The 18003-nt window shown below is 41.2% G+C and overlaps 1 protein-coding gene across 2 annotated transcripts in view; it reads right to left on the bottom strand.

Moving 5' to 3' along the window:
• Positions 1 to 17472, bottom strand: part of LOC116103813 (mucin-5AC-like) — a 19496-nt gene extending 2024 nt beyond the window's left edge. The window contains exons 1-6 of one of the 2 annotated variants that reach the window (XM_031390245.1): positions 17109 to 17472; positions 12956 to 13240; positions 11890 to 11996; positions 6854 to 8674; positions 3687 to 4103; positions 1395 to 1583 (exon numbers count right to left, since the gene is read on the bottom strand). In XM_031390245.1, coding sequence (XP_031246105.1) covers positions 1395 to 1583; positions 3687 to 4103; positions 6854 to 8674; positions 11890 to 11996; positions 12956 to 13220 — 2799 coding nt within the window. In that variant the 5' untranslated portion in view covers positions 13221 to 13240; positions 17109 to 17472. Of the gene's footprint in view, positions 1 to 1394; positions 1584 to 3686; positions 4104 to 6853; positions 8675 to 11889; positions 11997 to 12955; positions 13241 to 16857; positions 17072 to 17108 lie in introns of those variants that run through there. The other variant, XM_031390256.1, reaches the window with a different exon arrangement.
• Positions 17473 to 18003: the final 531 nt, after the last annotated feature.

An 18003-nucleotide genomic window follows, 5' to 3' on the forward strand; every position in this document is an offset into this window, starting at 1 on the left:
AAGAAGAAGAAGAAGAAGAAGAAGAAGAAGAAGAAGAAGAAGAAGAAGAAGAAGAAGAAGAAGAGTTGGAGGAGGAGGAAAAGGAGGAGGAGGAGGAGGGGAGAGGAGAGAAGAGAGGAGAGGAGAGGAGAGGAGAAGAGAAGAGAAGAGAAGAGAAGAGAAGAGAAGAGAAGAGAAGAGAAGAGAAGAGAAGAGAAGAGAAGAGAAGAGAAGAGAAGAGAAGTAGAGAAGTAGAGGCAGGCCATCAGGACATGGAGAGAGGGAGTAAGGGAATAGGGTGAGAACACGGAAGGATCGGACGAGGGGACAGAGTGGGGGAGCAGGAAGGTAAGAGAAAGAGCAAGATAGTGAGCAGGGGGCTAGCAGCCCCTTTTATAGAGAGTCAGTCATACCTGGCTGTTGCCAGGTAACTGTGGGGTGGAGCTCAGACAAAACACTAACAGAAACTAACACAGAGACCCAAATTTAGACAATATGCAGATTGTGAGAGACCTTGCAACATTCAGTTTTAAATGGGATATCTTCATCAAACCCTTCCCTCAGAGCTCAAGGAACTGTGTGAACAAGAGCAGGAGTAAGGAAGATAACAAGGAAACAAGACTTTCTAAACACAGCAGAAACAACACACATATATGATCTCAGAGACTGAGGAAGAATCCATAGGGCATACACAAATCCAACACTGTGAGGGGGAAGTGGGTATAAGCACCCATGCCTAATCAAGAAGCTATTTCCTGTCGACAACTGCTTGCAAAGGAAAAATTAGTTTTCTCCAATGGGGTCTCACTGGACATGCAAACCACACTTAAAAGTAGATGGCTGAATGAAAATTAATTCAAGGGTGATTTTTGTATATTTTTGTTGCTGTTATTGTTATACAATGCATTGGGCATTTTTTTACCCAACTGTTTTTTTGCTTGTACATTATGGTTTCTGATCTCTTATTTCTATGGTGTCTGTGTGTGTGTGTGAGAGAGAGAGCACACGCGCGCGCGCACACACACACACACACACACACACACACACACACAGAGAGAGAGAGAGAGGCATGCTTTTTTTTTATTCTGGTTATTTTGTTTTGTCTGTTTGTTTCCTAAAGATAGAGAAATAGAGGAAGGGTAGAGTTGGGTAGATGGCGAGGTGGGAGGATCTGGGAGGAGATATTTGAAGAGAAACTGTGATAAGGATATATTCTATGGAAAAATTAGTTTAAAAAAATAAAAGCAAAAAGAAAGAAAACAAAGAAAAATATCCTTATTTTTAAAACTACGGTAAGAAAATATTCACATATATTAATGCTTAAAACTTAATTTCTTTTCTGCTACAGTCAGGTCTTATCAGAGTACTAAACGTGGTTGTTAGGAAGTCCTACTGTGATGCCTTAGAGCACGCACCTGCATAAAACTGTGCCTCACAGATCTCAGCTGCCATGTATCCAAACTGGAGCTCAATTCAAAGCAGAAGAGTCTAAGCTTATCTCCAGGCTCACAGTGAATGTTGGCAAATTGTCCGTAGACCACCACTTCCATCCTCCCTGTGCTATCTTCTATTCCGTAGTAAATGAATTCACTCTTCACTCTTTTCTGAAAAACAAAAACAAACAAAACCAAAACATTCATCTTCTGAGAAACGTGCCAGGGGTTGAGACCTCTAAGACATATAAACAGAGTAAGCTTGTCTCTGATGTGGCAAATGCAGTCCTGCAAATGGGAACAAGACAGCTTCAGGCATTTTGGTTCATAAATCCTGTCTTAGGAAATGTCTCTCAAGATTTTCTCACTTAAGGTCTTAATCTGATGGATTATTCTAGAAAACCTTTCCTTCTATTACACGGGTAGAGATGAGAGTTCTGAAGCTGTCCAAGTAGAGATAAATCAGAATAATGCTGATTGCCATTGTGGGTGTACGTCTTAGGTAATGCCACTAGAAGTAAGAAGGGTGACTGTGGCTCATTGGAAGTCTGAGACTGTTCGAGTCTCCATTAAATAGATGGCGTTTTCTCTATGCTTAGGTCTATTTACTCTATTCCAAGTACTTCAACATTACATCTGCACCTCCCAATTCTGCTTTCCTCACTTGTATTTGGTTTACTTTGTTAAGATGTACTTACATAGTCGCTTAAACATACTACACAGAAACACCATGGATAAAAGCAGGACTCCACTGGTCAATGTGTACAACAGAATGTACGACCATACTTTAAACAATGGTTGGATCTTCTAAGCATGATGTCTGCAGGGGAATTGGTATTGACAGATACACCTCAAGTCTAAGAATTCCTCAATCCATTCTACATGTTTATCCTCTGTTTTAACATGAGATTTAACATGTATTTTTCTAGTCTGTTATTCTTGTTTCTTTTAAGATTTCAAGTAAAGCTTACTCGCTCAACAATCACTTGATAAATCTAAACCAAATCAGAATGGCTAAGATCATAAAAACATTGGCTAGCCAATGCTGAAATGTCTGAGGAAGAAGAACCCCAGTTCACTGTTGATGATGTTTCGAATGGGTAAGGCACACTCTAGAAATCAGTGTGGAGAATGCCCCAAAAGATAGCATGTATCTTCCATATGACCATGGCTTGTCATATCCACCAAAGAATTGACACTCTACTCCATAAGCACCTGTTCAGCCATATTCATTACTGATTATTTACAATAGCTAGGAGATGATGACAATGTTCTTCAGCTGATGAATGGATAATGAAAATATGATGCATATGTAAAATAGAATACTATTTAGCCATAAAGAAAAATGAAATTTTCAGGTAAGAACTAGTGAACATGCAAATTCATGTAACATGAATCCAGAAAGACATACATGGAGGGTCTCCACAAGCAGCCGCGTTGTCAATCCACAGGAGGCAGAAAGGGGATTTGGGTCAGCCCTACTCTGAAGCTGGTATTGTTTCAAACTTCTGGAGTCTGACACTGGGGTGGTTTATTTTAGGCATATTTAATTACAGTACAATTTTGGAATGTACTGAAATGTTTGCTGATGATAATTAACTCAATCTTATGTGTAAAAGAGAGCTTAAGACATGTTCACATTGAAACTCTTGACCAGGTATGTAGAACCTCTGCCGTGAAGATGAGTTCTATTGGCTGAAAAACAATGCTCAAGATAAGGGTTACAGAGACTGACTGAAAGAAACTTAAAAGCCTGGGGGAGTCTGGTGTGGCTTGGCCCTATAGGTAGCTCAGAGATCACAAGGCTATTAACCACCTGTGCTCCATTTGTAAAGTTCTTGTGATGTCTCCCGTGAGGACGGTTTCTATTGACTGAGAAACAATGCTCTAGATAAAGGTCCTAGGAGAAAGAATCTGTGCAAAGCCTTCTACCAGTATTGATAATTAAATTGCTCCTGATAAGGGTGGGGAAGACCGCAAACAAACAGCATTGTGCATTGATACGAAATTCTATAAGTGGATCATCCCGGTAAAATGTCAGGTTTTGCCAGGTTTTATGTAGAGTCTCTTTCTAAAATGTTTTCATGGCGACGCCTTGCAAAGAATGAGAAACAACCATCCCACACCTTAAAATGGGAAACTCCACTTTCTGCTTCCTGATCAAGGAGGCCTTCTTTTCCTGTGTGCAGAAAACTGACCATATTCCAGCTGCCACGCTAAGACTTGAAATCTGAGGTTACGAATGAAATTTTACAAAATAATTTAACAGCTTACCACATATACTGTAAACGTTCCATTCACAAATGTTCCCGCTCTTTGGGTACAAAGAGTACTAATTTTAGGTGTTGCATTGGCTCTTTGTCTCAGGGAAGATGGGATACTCATCACATTGTCGCTGTTCGCCTCTGACACACAGGAGGCTCTGTAGATCTCTAGAAACCCATTGGAGCCAATATAATCTGAGATGACAATAACTTTCTGGGGGATGAACTTTTCCTTGAGGGCTTCGACAAACACCTTCACTCTGAAGAATTCAGTCTCAGTAGCCACGGTGGCATGGAACATCCTTTTGTCTTTTCTCATGTCATACGTGAATGGCTCTGTTGCTTTTAACACCTTCACTTGCTTGGAACCTTCCTGGTGACCATCTTCTTCAGAAGGTTGCTTAGGTATATTCTTCAGTCTTGGTTTCTGCATAGAATGAGCACAGGAAAAGCAGACACAGTTAATACAAACATTAAGGAATAGCACTAATTAGGCAGAGTGGGGAAATCTAAGCAAGGCGCACATAAGTGATGGGAAATGAATGGAGATCCGGGCAGTGATGCCAACGTGTTGTAATTACCTATAGTAAGTAGTTTGCATTAATGCTTTGTTGGTGTTTGGCTGTACATGCGAGGCCTTGTGTGTGAATGCGAGACAAATTGTCTCCCTGTAAGCTTCACCCAAAGTATAATGAGCATAACAGCACATTTTAAAAACTTAGATTACAAGTCATTTCACATGCACAAACACACAAAATCAGCACTATCTTGTAAAACACTTAGATAGGCAGCGACTAGAAGCAACCCAAGGGCTCTGCCCATTTGAATAATTCAGATTAGAAGTTCTTCCACTTGTATAAGATCAGCCCTGAAGAAGAATCCTGGATTTGGAGTAGAAAGGGTTATTTGACCACCTGTCTGTCCCCATACTATTGCACAGACTTCATAGCCCTCTCTCTCCCTCCTTCCCTCCCTCCCTCCATCCTTTTCCCCCAATCTTTCTCTCTCACTTCTTCCCTCTTTCCTTCCTACCTTCTTCCCTCCATCTCTCTTTCCTCTTTCTTCTTTCTCTCTTTTTTCTTCCTTCCTTCCTCCCTCCCTTTCCTCCATCTTTCTTTCTTTATTCCTTCTTTCCTTCCTTCCTTCTCCCTCCCTTCCTCTCTTTCTCTCTCCTTTCCTCTCTTTTTCTCTCCCTTTCTTTCTTCCTTTCTTTCTCTCTCTTCCTTTCTTTCTCTCTTCCTTTCTTTCTTTCTTTCTTTCTTTCTCTCTCTCTCTTCCTTCCTTCCTTCCTTTCTTTCTTTCTTTCTTCCTTTCTCTCTCTCTTTCTTTCTTTCTCTCTTTCCTTCTTTCCCCAGCTCTTTCTTGTTCTCATTGAGACAAGGTCTCAATATGTATTCCTGGCTGGCTCTGAACCTGCTCTATAGATCAGGCTGTCTGGCCTTGAATTCACAGCGGTCCACCAGACTTTTTTTTTTTTTTTTTTTTGGCATTATAGGTGTGTGTCACCACATCTAGCTACTCTGCATCATTTCTGAATTCAGGAGCACTCTTTGAAATGGAGAAGAATGATGGCAATCCCAGGAAACCTAGAGACCTATAGGAAGGTAGCTATAAACCAACAGCACATGCTGTGACCTGATTTGGAAACCCATGAATGGCGGCGGTTCACTGTGACTTTTTGTTAATGTGGTCCAATGTTTTCTAACCTTAGGAAGTGTATTCCCAATGTGACTAAAGCAGTACCTCAGAATAGTGCTAAGAACACCTGCCAAAAAGCATAGGAGTTCAGGAGCAGATGTTATATACTTCTTTAGACAGGAAAGAGGTTCTTGACATTTGCAGGAATAGAAAATACTGGAGAGAGCCTACAACCAAACCATACAAGATTATTTTTACAGTGTATGAACTATTGCAATGTTTCAGATAGTAAAATTATTTAAGTCTGTATTGGTTGATTGAATGGAAGTTTAAGACATGTTAAGTATTTTTTAAAATATTTTGTGTACTGTGTGTCTTAGGAGAGTGTGTGTGTGCATGTGTGTGTGTGTGTGTGTGCGTGTGCGTGTGCGTGTGCGTGTGCGTATGTGTGTGTGTGTGTGTGTGTGTGTGTGTGTGTGTGTCTGTCTGTCTGTGACCACAGGACAACAATGTTAGCTCTCACCTTCTACTCTGTCTGAGATAAGCTCTCTCTAGTTCTCCACTGCGCATGCCTAACAAGCTGGCCTGTGAGGTTCTGCAGATCCTCCTGTCAGTGCCTCCAGTCTCTGCTTTGGGGCACACTGGGATTATACACACGAATGTTCCTGTGTCCAGCTTTTGCATGGGTTCTCTTGACCCCAATGCAGGTTGTAAGACTTTTGTGGCAAGTGCTTTCCCCCACTGAGCCATCCCCCAGGCCCACTTAAATAAATTTTAAAAACCTACACTACAGAAATTTACATGAATTGTGACACAAATCTGGTGTGTAAAGGATATTCTGCAAATATGTAACAAAAAACAAAGCCGGCTAGTAAAATGTGGCATTTCATAAAGAGATTCTAGATCATTTAAAACTTACTTATTTTTGTGTATTACCTACTTTCCTAAGTTTTCTAAGATGATATTGGTATAATTAAAAATTTAAAAAGGAGGGGCTGGAGAGATGGCTCAGCGGGTAAGAGCACCGATTGCTCTTCCGAAGGTTCCCAGCAACCACATGGTGGCTCACAACCATCCGTAATGAGGTCTGATGCCCTCTTCTGGTGTGTCTGAAGACAGCTACAGTGTACTTATAATAAATAAATAATAAATAAAAATTAAAAAAGGAAACCACTTGAGAATACATTTTATATTTCTACAGCTCATTTTCCACTGAAATACCACACCTAGGTAAAAAAAAAAAAATGAAGATGAAAGTCAAAATAACAAAAAAAAAAAGTAAGACTAAATACATGTTTAATTATGTCCCTTAAAGAACAAGGGTTTTCAGGTGTTCAATGAATTGTTGGTTTTCTTAATGCAGCAGAGCATAAGAGGAGTATAAAATGAATTTAGGGAAGGACCTCAAATTGTATGTTTAAAATAGATAAGTGACTTATTTCAACAAGACAGCATACATCATAGAGGGTTAATGGGAATGTCTTCTAAGACTATGTTAATTGTTGTTATCATTATATCATGAGAATAGCCAGTCATTACCTTGAGTGGTGTTGCTGGAGACACAGACATAGCAGGAAAACTCCTGGGGACTGTTGCGGAAGACACCTGAGGGGTACTATTGTGACTGCTGGATTCTGTTGCTGCAGTCACCTGAGGACTATTACAACCACTGGCCATTGCTGCTGGGGTCATTCGAAAGGTCTGGGTACCGCTGGGCACTGTTGCTGTGTTATTGTAGTGGACAGGTACTCTTGCTCCGGATACCTGAGGACTATTACAACCACTGGTCATTGTTGCTGGGGACATTCGAAAGATCTGGGCGCTGCCGGGCACTGTTGCTGAAGTCACCCGAGGGTTATTGTAATGGACAGGTACTCTTGCTCCGGATATCTGAGGACTATTACAACCACTGGTCATTGCTGCTGGGGACATTCGAAAGATCTGGGCACCACTGGGCACTGTTGCTGAAGTCACCCGAGGGTTATTGTAATGGACAGGTACTCCTGCTCCGGATACCTGAGGACTATTACAGCCACTGGTCATTGCTGCTGGGGACATTCGAAAGATCTGGGCACCACTGGGCACTGTTGCTGAAGTCACCCGAGGGTTATTGTAATGGACAGGTACTCTTGCTCCGGATACCTGAGGACTATTACAACCACTGGTCATTGCTGCTGGGGTCATTCGAAAGATCTGGGCACTGCTGGGCAATGCTGTTCGAGGGATCCAAAGGGATTGGACACTGCTGGGCACTGTGGTTTGGGTAATCTGAGGGGTATCGTAACTGTTAGATCCTGTTGCTGCAGATACCTGAGATGTATTACAACCATTGGCCATTGTGGTTGGAGTCATTCTCAAGGCCTGGCCACAGCGGGCCACTGTTGCTGGAGTCACCCAAGGGTTACTGTAACTGCTGTGCACCATTGCTGCACACACCTGAGGATGATTACGACCACTGGTCATTGTTGCTGGGGTCACTTGAGGGTTACTGTAACCGCTGTGCGCCGTTGCTGCACACACCTGAGGACGATTATGATCACTGGTCATTGTTGCTGGGTTCATTCGAAAGGTCTGGGCACCGCTGGGCAATGTTGCTTGAGGCATCCGAGGGGCTTGGATACTGCTGGGCAATGTTGCTGGGGTCACCTGAGGTTTACTGAAACTGCTAGATACTGCTGCTGCAGGCACCCGAGGATGATTATGACCACTGGTCATTGTTGCTGGGTTCATTCGAAAGGTCTGGGCACCGCTGGGCACTGCTGCTTGAGGCATCCGAGGGGCTTGGACACTGCTGGGCACTGTTGATTGAGACATCCGAGGGGCTTGGACACTGCTGGGCAATGTTGCTTGAGGCATCTGAGGGGCTTGGATACTGCTGGGCAATGTTGCCGGGGTCACCTGAGGTTTACTGAAACTGCTGGATACTGATGCTGCAGGCACCCGAGGACGATTATGACCACTGGTCGTTGTTGCTTGAGTCATCTGAAAGGCCATGACACTGCTGGGCTCTGTTTTTGGAGACTCCAGAGTAGCTTGGTGACTACAAGAAAGGGTTGGGGTTACCAGACAGGTCTGGAGGGTCTGAATGCTGCTGGAGGCTGTCGCTGGAGGCACCTGAGAAGCCCGGTCACAGGTGGAACGCGGTGCTGAAGAACTCCGAGATATTGCCAATGTGGTGGATGATATTTCCAGCAGGGTCTGGAGGCGGCTGGAGGCTGTTGTTGGAAACTCCCGAGGAGTCAGAAGTTCATGCCTAGCTGGGCATGCGCTGGCAGCTGAAAGTTCTGGAAAGTTAGGCTCCTCCTCCAAAGACTGTATTGTCATGGTATCAAGTGATTCAGGGATCGTGTCTTTGCTTTCCTGAAAGGAAATAGTTTTTAAAAATTCTTTGTATCCTCATGAACAGTTAAAAAAAAAAAAAAAAACAAGCTCAAACACATCTTTGTCTTTTTCCCCTTCAAAAATACTTCTGCTCTGCCAGAGTCCCCGTCATTCCTACCCCTGCTGGGCTGCCTGAGGCATTTTTAGATTGCATGTAGGTACTTTCTAAACCTAGTCTCTTTCCTTTCTAATCAGAATGTCTCTTAGAAACGTGGGCACTAAATTTCACTGGTCTGGCTCCGAATACTGACTCTGCGTATCTTATAAATCTGAGAAAAGGTAACCTGATATCATTCGACTCAGAGTTATTGGATGGGAAACAAGCAGTACAGAAAAACTGGCTCCCATTTGTGGGGTTTTCTCTCCTCAGCTTCTCAACAAAACCACTTCACATTGTCTGCTTTTTGGGACAGAAGAATCCCCGATCACCATCCTTTCAGGTGATCTGATGATAACTGTAACAGCTTCCCTGAGATAATGGACCACAGAGTTAAATTTTCGGGAGATCGGATGGAGCTCAGTTGATACAGTATTTGCCAAGTACGTGCTAGGCAGGGCTCATTTTAATATCTGTTTAGGTTATGGTCTATGGCAGAACCTTCCCCTAATGAACAAAGTTTTTAAGGAGCCAATCACTGAGGGGGGGGCACTTCCCAGTTGGAGAGAGGAAGAGGGGGGGGCAGGAGAAAGATTTTTGCTTTTGGACAGGAGAGAGCACAGAGGACAAAATGTAGGTAATGGAGCCCCACCCCCACCCCACACCCCACACCGTTCAAGTGGCAGATCCCCCAGGATCTGCTACCGGAGGGTTTATAACTTAGAATAGCTTACAAATTAGGGTGCTAGTTGCTGCGCCCAGAGATTGTGCTAGCTGCTGATTCCAATCTAAGATTGTGTGTTGTTTTCCTTCACCTGTTGACTCAGCTGGGTTCCAGAGAAAGGAATGGTGGCGGGGCACCCACAGCCAGCCACAGGAATTTGGAAGCATGGGGCGAACTGGCCATGGTAACTTAGTGGAGAGATTTCGGAGCTCTGAGTCAGAGTCTGCCAGGCTGAAAACAGGCCAGCTTTTCCACCACTGGCGTCTTGATGGTGGTAGCATGGATTGTTTTTTAATATTTTCCACAACAAATGTCCTTTAAATATAAGGGGCTTTTATATTTGGTTAAATGAAACGACTGTATATATGAATATAAGCATGTGTACATAAGGCAATACATATGTTTAGGACCTTTTAATATATTTATATAAACTTATAGGAGGCATAGTATTTAAATGATCTTGTACTTAGCTTCAAAAGTAAAAAGTAACAAAAATGAGATCGTGTAAAAATTTTAACTGCCATGTTAATTATTACTGTTTTCTTTGCTTGTTTTTGACCCCTCCGTATGTAAGTCTTCTGAGAAGCAGAAGAAAGAAATAGATGAGTCCAGCAATGGTAATTTGACAAAGAAAGCCATACTAATGAAGAGACGGGGTTAGAAGGGGGTTTTGTTTATTCTGAAGATAATGTAGGAGGCATAGTAAACAACAGAAGAGATGAAGGACTTTGCTTTTACACATCTAGTTGCAAAGGAGTGTGCAGATTTCCTGTCTAGAAAATCCAATGCATTCGCCAGTGTGTTTGTAAAACATAGTCATTAAAAAGTCTTTGCTCAAACAAACAAAAAACAAAGCAAAACAAATAAAATAAAATGGTTAATGTCATCTGAACAAAACTGATTATTTATGGGCCTTTTCTTCAGGCTTAGATATGTTTTAATTATATTATCATTGCTTATGAAGACATAATTAGATGTGCACATTGATTTTTACATTCCAAGTAATGCAACTCTAATGATTAAAATGACAAAATATTGGTCATATAGAGATTCTTGGTATGATAGAATTCAATAAAGTAAACATTTATAAATGGTTGTCAGGGTTTCACACTGTACACTAAAAGAACAAATGGCTACATTAAATAAATAAATTAGTGGGAGATTGGATGATAAGCTCCCTCAAGATTTTTATCATCATGAAGAAGTCAGGAGTATTTTGATGAATGGGCCATAGAGTTAATATTTCTGTCAATCATATTGTGGCTCACCTGGTAGGTAGAATGTTTGCCTGGTATAAAGGAAGCCATCGTAACTCTTTTGAAGCTTTTGATAATGTGATGATTGATTTAGTCACATGATGGAATTATGGAGGCTTCAGGTTTTGTTGTTGTTGTGGTGGTGGTGGTTTTTGTAGTTTATTTCCCCTCTTTTTTTTTTAAAGGGAAAAATGCATACATTTTCTACTGCTAATGGCTGATCTTCTCTTTTGTGTATTAGAGGTTGGGATCTTTTGTGTGTCAAGCAAAGCTCCATTATGGGGTTTTATTCTCAGTCCCTGTCATGTGTTTTAAAATTGAATGACGAACAATGATTTTAATACCAAGATAATTAGTTCCATGTTACTGGATTCTAAGTCTGTTGAGTCCTTGGGAACTGCACTTTGTGAACAAATGGGCGAGAAAAGCCTAGGATCATCTCGTACAGGAACAGAAACCCTTCATGTACATCGCTACTCTATGCCCATTCTTTGGTGGGAGAACACCTAGACTTAAAGAGTCCAAGTTGAGTTTAATGTCCTTTAACAGGCTTTGGAAGGCCATATCCTTAATCTAACTGTTACTTTTGCAAACGTTCTCAAAAGGAAGAATGAGGGGTTGGAGAGGTAACTGATGGGACAAGAATACTTGCTGCACATACTTGAAGAGCTAAGATGGGATTCCAGCACCCACATAAAAATCTGGGCTTTCTGTATGTGACCCAGCACTGTGAAAGGCTGGGATGGTCTCCGAGGCTTGATGCCTACCAGCATAGCTCCAGGTTCAGGGAGAGACTCTGTCTTAAAGGAGTAAGGCAGAGAGTGACTAAGCAGAGTGTTTGAAATCCTCCTTTGACATCAGTGATGTCATGCAAATTCACAATGAAAGTAATGACTTTATACATCTGTTACAGAAAATTATGTTATAACAAAGTACACCTTTGTCCTTCAGTTTTAAAACCAAATGAGTAACCAGAAATTATGAATATGTTCACCCTTCATTTTGTTTCAGCTAGGTCCTTGGCACACACGAGGGGCTTAGACTAAGTACTCAGAGAAAGGTCCTGGGGAGAACAAGATTAATGGATGCTTTTTCAGTGAGATCTTAGACAGTGTACCTCTGATGAAGATGCCATTGGAGCTGGTTCTACTTCACACACTCCCGTCACGTCAGAGGTAAGTGGGAGAGTACTGGATTCAGAATTTATTTTGGTTTCACTTTTAACTGATGAAATAAAGAAAAAGACAATTAGTATATGAAGCTGTCCTGTTGTAAGACAGCTGACGTCCATTTCATACATTTGCTCCCTGCTTATGTCTCAGTATATTTTCTGCCCCTGCCACCAACAATATAGACACAGGAACTGTCTCTGGGTTTCCTTGCTCTTCTCAGGTACAACTGACATGACACTCTTCCCTCTTGGGGACTTCTATGCTTCCCACCCAAGCCCCATTCCAAACTTTTTATCCTATAGTTTGCTTTTAAGAAGATAAAATTTGCATGATGTTATGACAGATTATTTTCTATAGGTTACTCCAAATTAGAGAAACAGAGGAAGAAGATATAACCAGTTTTGACATGTGACAGAGGGTTAACAGTGAACTCCCGTTGCTTATGTGTGGGGCTCCTTTTCTTGAGACAGGATCTCACGATGAACCCCAGGATAGCCTTAAACTACAGATCTCTCTGCCCAAGCCAGCTGAGCGCTATGACCACAGAGGTGATGCAATTATTATTTTGAAGCCAGTAACTTTATAAAAGGGAACTTCACACCTCTTAGATTCAGAATTGTACTTAAATGTGGGCTCACACTTGTTGCCGGATGACACATTAATGATGGTGTTTCTCAATTTTGAACTGTGGAGAATTTTAAATGTGATATTAAAATTTTACTTTGTAACTTTGTACCCATTCTACTGTATTGGAAGCCATTGTTTCTCCAAGCATCTTCTGTTTTTGTTGTTTTCTTTCCTTCATCCACCCCAAGCACATCTACCTCCAAACCCATTACAGTTCTTTGTAGGAAAGGAGTTCCCTAAGTTTCCACCATCTAAAGTGGTGCCATTTTATAGGTCCTGAGGTCCACACTGGAGAAGAAGCAGATCAGCTATGGCCATTGCAAGGAGCTAGCAAAGCTAGGGAGGGTAGAGAAAAAGAGGGCATCCAGACTGCTTCTCTCTTACCTTCCTCCATCTTTTTTCTAAGTGTATCAACACAATCTCTAAGTTCTGGAATATCTTCACATACTTCTATCAGTTTGCTCAATCCAGCGTCCTCTGGGAACATTTCTTCCATTAAGTCAGCAATCTTAATTCTGTCATAATCATCTTGCATCTTCTTAGTCAGTTTTAGGTCATGGTTCAGTAGGGACTTAATTACTCTAAAGTGATAGTCACTCATTTGTTCTAATCCGGACACAAGAACAATTTTCTTGTAGAGATTCACCATCTCTCAAGTTATGGCTAAGCCTACAAGAGGAATAACAGTAGACTGAATGACACACATAAAGAGGCAGTTTAAAATACAGAGTATATCTAAGTGAGCAATCAACCCATGACATAGTGTTGTCCATAGCTGTGCATGTGAAAAAATGGAGCATTGATTACTAACAGTGCCATTGTGGGAAACAATGAGTGCAGAACTGCTTGGTTAGTAAATAAGTCTAAGAAACGCTTCCCTGTTATTGATGATGGCTGAGTGAGTGCAGAACTGCTTGGTTAGTAAATAAGTCTAAGAAACGCTACCCTGTTGATGATGATGGGTGAGTGAGGTCAATGAATGTGGTTATGGGAAAGCAAGGAAATCACTGTTAGTTACAGTGTATAGCATATGGACTGTGAAGGTTGAAATCCCAGATCTTTTTTTCCATTGTATATTGATCCTGGACCTTGGTTCCTCTCCCCATTCTTCTTTCTTCTTTTTTAACAATTGTTTATTTTATTTATTTATTTATTTATTTGTTTATTTATATCCCAATTATTGTTTCCCCCACCTGGTTCACCCTCACAGAGTTCCTCTCATCCCCCATCCCCTTTGCCTCTGAGAGGGCATCCCTCCACACTGGTGCATCAAGTCTCTGAAGGATCAGGCACATCCTCTCCTAGTGAGGCCAGAAGTGACAGTCCTCTGCTACATATGCGACAGGGGCTTTGAGCCACCCTGCTTATGCTCTTTGGTTGGTGGCTCAGTCTCTGGGAGCTCCCAGGGGTCCAGGTTAGTTGGCACTGTCTTTATTGGTACTAGAAGATGCCCTTAGATATACCCCTGTGAGTTCCTGACTTGCCCATGTGCAAGTGGCTTATCTGTAAATGGTGTATGTTTTCTCAACGTACAGGAATTGGTGTTGGCTTCCACAGGATGAAGCTTGCCAGGGCATTGACTCTAGTCTACTTGGCTCTTTGTTAAGCAGCTTTCATTAGCATCCTGTCTCACAGGGTGTTAGACCTTGCTTTCTGTGTTCATGGTACTGTCATTTTGCTATGAGCATTCTAGTGTCACATGACAGCATTCACTGGGGGGTTAAGGGGGGGAGAAAATTACTTCAATATCTACTTGATTTTTCTCCTTTTTGATTTGACTATTTTTTAAAGTGGCAGTTTTCTCTGTATATGCTGTGTTTAAATGTTGCTAAAATAAGTTAATAGCTAACCAGTTTCTTTTAAAAAAAAATCCTTACTCCTTAAAATACTTTGGAAGTCCTTGGATAATCTGCCTCTTTTACATATCGTTCTTTTATATTTGTGATATGACACACTTCAGATTACACAGCACCCCTTCCCTTGCCATCCTCTGTGAAATAGATGATGTCCTTTTCATCACTATTCTTGCATTGCTTTTTCTGTCTGCCATCTATGATAACCTTTAAGAATCAAATAAGACTTTGCCTACTGGAAACTCCCAAAATTCCCCCACTAGACCAAAGTTCCTCTTTTATATATGATTAGGAGCTTCTGTAGATCCTTGATAACTCTCGAGGATGGATTAAATCTGATATCTGCTTAAAGTTATGTCATTTTAGTTATGAGTTATTTTATCTGTCTGTCTCTGACTGTCTCTGTCTCTCTCTGTCTCTGTCTCTGTCTCTGTCTCTCTCTCTCTCTCTCTGTCTCTGACTGTCTGTCTCTGTCTCTCTCTGTCTCTGTCTCTGTCTCTGTCTCTGTCTCTCTCTCTCTCTCTGTCTCTGTGTGTGTGTCTAATATTATAATCAGAGTACCAAATGTTCTCAGACTATTAACTTTTTTCAACAGCATTGTTCATCAGACAAGGTTCAGAGGATGAAAGGCAAGTCTACAAAGAGAAACAGAACACTGACAGTGAAGAACACTAAAGACGATCAGATCATATGAAAGCCCATATTCTCTAGAGCAATCTACTTTCAGCAAAATAGTGGGATGACTTTATATTACAATGGCCTAAGATACTGAAAACCAAGAGTTTCAAAAATATGAAGTTGTATGGATTTTATGATTTTTTTGACAATAAGCTTATTCCAAAATATAAACTGGTGTGAAATGGAGGGAGATCTCGATACATTTGATATACTCTGCTTACATGGAAATGCTCATGCTTTGCCATTGAAATATTTATTATGTTTTAAATTTTGCAATAATGATCCCAACCTCAACAATATTCAGTAGTATAGTATTTCAGGTATTTACATTAAAACCCATCTTCAGCCAGCAAATCCTAGATATCAAAGGACAGTCATCCCCAATGGTGCAAAGAGGTACCCTCAACTGACCCTACGTAAAACAAAAACTGAGAATGAGCGTTTGAATGTAGACCAGTTCACACTCAGAGAAGAAAGTCTCAACAGCATTGGCTGGCACCAGTGCCTCGGCAGTTTAAGATGAGCTAATGCACAGGGAAGAGCTCTTGGAAGTGTGATAAGAAAATAGTATGTACAGCTGAAAGCTGCTCAGAGTAAAACCTAAGCAAGGTGAAAACTATAGTTGCCTGCCTGGGTGAGCCTCTGCCACTCTTCAGTGAAACTCCTCAGAGACAGGAGAGACAGGAAGGACATGAACAAGACCAGCGAGGGAGGAAACAACATAAGCTCAGTAATGTTGTTGTCTTCACTTGTCAGCCATGAGTTACACAGAGAAGGCAAGAAAAGAAATATAGATGTCCCATAAAAGAAGTAGCCATTCTAGAAGCCAGAAAAATGTGTCCTCAACCTAGCCTATAGGACATAACATAATCAGTTAATTAGCATCCTTTGTCAAATTTTCTTTAACATGTATAGCTAAATGTTACCATTAAGGCATGCATTAAGCATGGAAATTTTAAAATAAATCCTTTTTATAGTAACTAATAAGAGCCAATTTTTCTATATTAGCATTGTCTTAATTAGAACTAAAAATAAAAATCCAGAAAACCAACAAAATGACAATAGTTTACCTCCTAGAAATAGATAATGGTTTTAATGATAGAATTATCTAATAATAACTTAAAAACCAAATTTTTAGGCTTGCTTTAGGAGTATTTATCTTAATTTCTAGATGAACAAGGCCATAACTTTTGTAAAATCTTAGAGAGTCTGGGCAGCATAATTAATAAGCCTAGGCAATAGATCAACCACAGTGCACAGAGGGCCCTCAGAACAGTCTAAAAGTTTGAAGTATAAATCCGTTTCTAATTAGCCCTCCATGTCTTTCTACATCTGACCACCAGAAAACAAAAACAAAGAAAACTAAAAAGACAAAAACAACACCAAAGCAATTAACTTTTAGGATGTTATAGGCTAACAATGTTTACAATACCACCTTACCCACTTGATGAAGAAGTGAATGAAGACCATTTAATGTGCTTCTGGAGTCATTAAAACACCATGTTTGCAATAACTATGAATTTAGGACCCTTTTGACCACATGTGCCCACTGGTCCTCAGGCTGTGTACTGTTGCAGTACTAGATTACGCAGCTTGATATCTAGATACATTTTTCACTGAATATTACTTCATGGCAATTTTTCCTATCAGGAACTTGTCTTTAGCCCAGCCACTCACCACAACCACCAGGTTCTAAGCTCTCTCTAGCCAAGAAACCTAAAGTCCTCTTCTCCTTATTCACTTATCCTGACTTACCTCTAAAAAGTGTATTTTATAATATGAAAGATGCTCCTTTTTGGCTTAGTCCTACTGGAGGAGAAATAAGGATGCCTGCCATCTTCACGAGCCAAGGACCTGACTCCAGAACCTGCAGATTCACTGCTCAGTGTAGCAGCCACCAGCTTGCCTTCCTTCTCTCTCAACCAAAAGATCAATAAGGATTTCACCTGTAATCTTGTGCATTCGCAGAGTATCTACTTCCTACAGAAAGCAGGGGTGGGACTCACCTCTTCAGAAATGTCTTCAGTGGTATCCAGCTTTTGCAGGGTAGGAAGCTGTGTGTGTGTGTGTGTGTGTGTGTGTGTGTGTGTGTGTGTGTATAAAAGAGTAAAAAAGTAGTAAATCTCTTAGCAATTGAAGAAGATTTTGTAATCTCCCAAAATTCCAAGAAAATGAAGTGTTTACAGAGAGAGAGAGAGAGAGAGAGAGAGAGAGAGAGAGAGAGAGAGAGGGAGAGAGAGAGAGAGAGGGAGAGAGAGAGAGAGAGCTGTCACTGGTTAGAGTCACTGCATAGACTGCTCAGACTGAGAGGTACTGGGTGTCTCATCCTGTGCTATTATGTGGGGAGTGGAGTGCTAAATCATGAGATCTCCCTCAACAATGTTCATAGCTTTCGATTTCCTCAGATACTGAAACTCAAGAGTTTTCTTCCTGTAAACAATTACCGAGAAAGTCAAAGAGAGCTAGCTAGTTACACTCAGGATGCCTCTTGCAAATCTTCATAGGCACAAGAGATTCAAATTCAAGATCGTCATGTCCTATAAACTTATAAGAGGGTCTCTAGGAATCTTCATTCCTTTGAATGAAAGTGAAAACTTCGACCAAAAGAGCCAAGTCACCCAGCCACTTCTTCCTTTCCTGCTCAGGATGGAGGCAGCATCTGGAGATCTTGACTGTGTCGGTTGCCAGCTGCATGTGGATGGGTTTCAAGGAAAATCGGAGACGAAACAGCTTCTGGGTTAAGTCATTCCTGTAGCATCTTCGCATCCATTAGTAGTTTTCCCAAGACCTGACTTACCAGAGCATAATGTTACAAGCACACAACTCTAAGCTCCAACCTCAAATAAATAGAAAGGCATCTGGCATGATCCTCCTCCCTCTTGATTGTAAAATTAAGCCGTC

Source organism: Mastomys coucha, unplaced genomic scaffold (genome assembly GCF_008632895.1).
Source record: "Mastomys coucha isolate ucsf_1 unplaced genomic scaffold, UCSF_Mcou_1 pScaffold1, whole genome shotgun sequence".
NCBI lineage: Eukaryota > Metazoa > Chordata > Mammalia > Rodentia > Muridae > Mastomys > Mastomys coucha.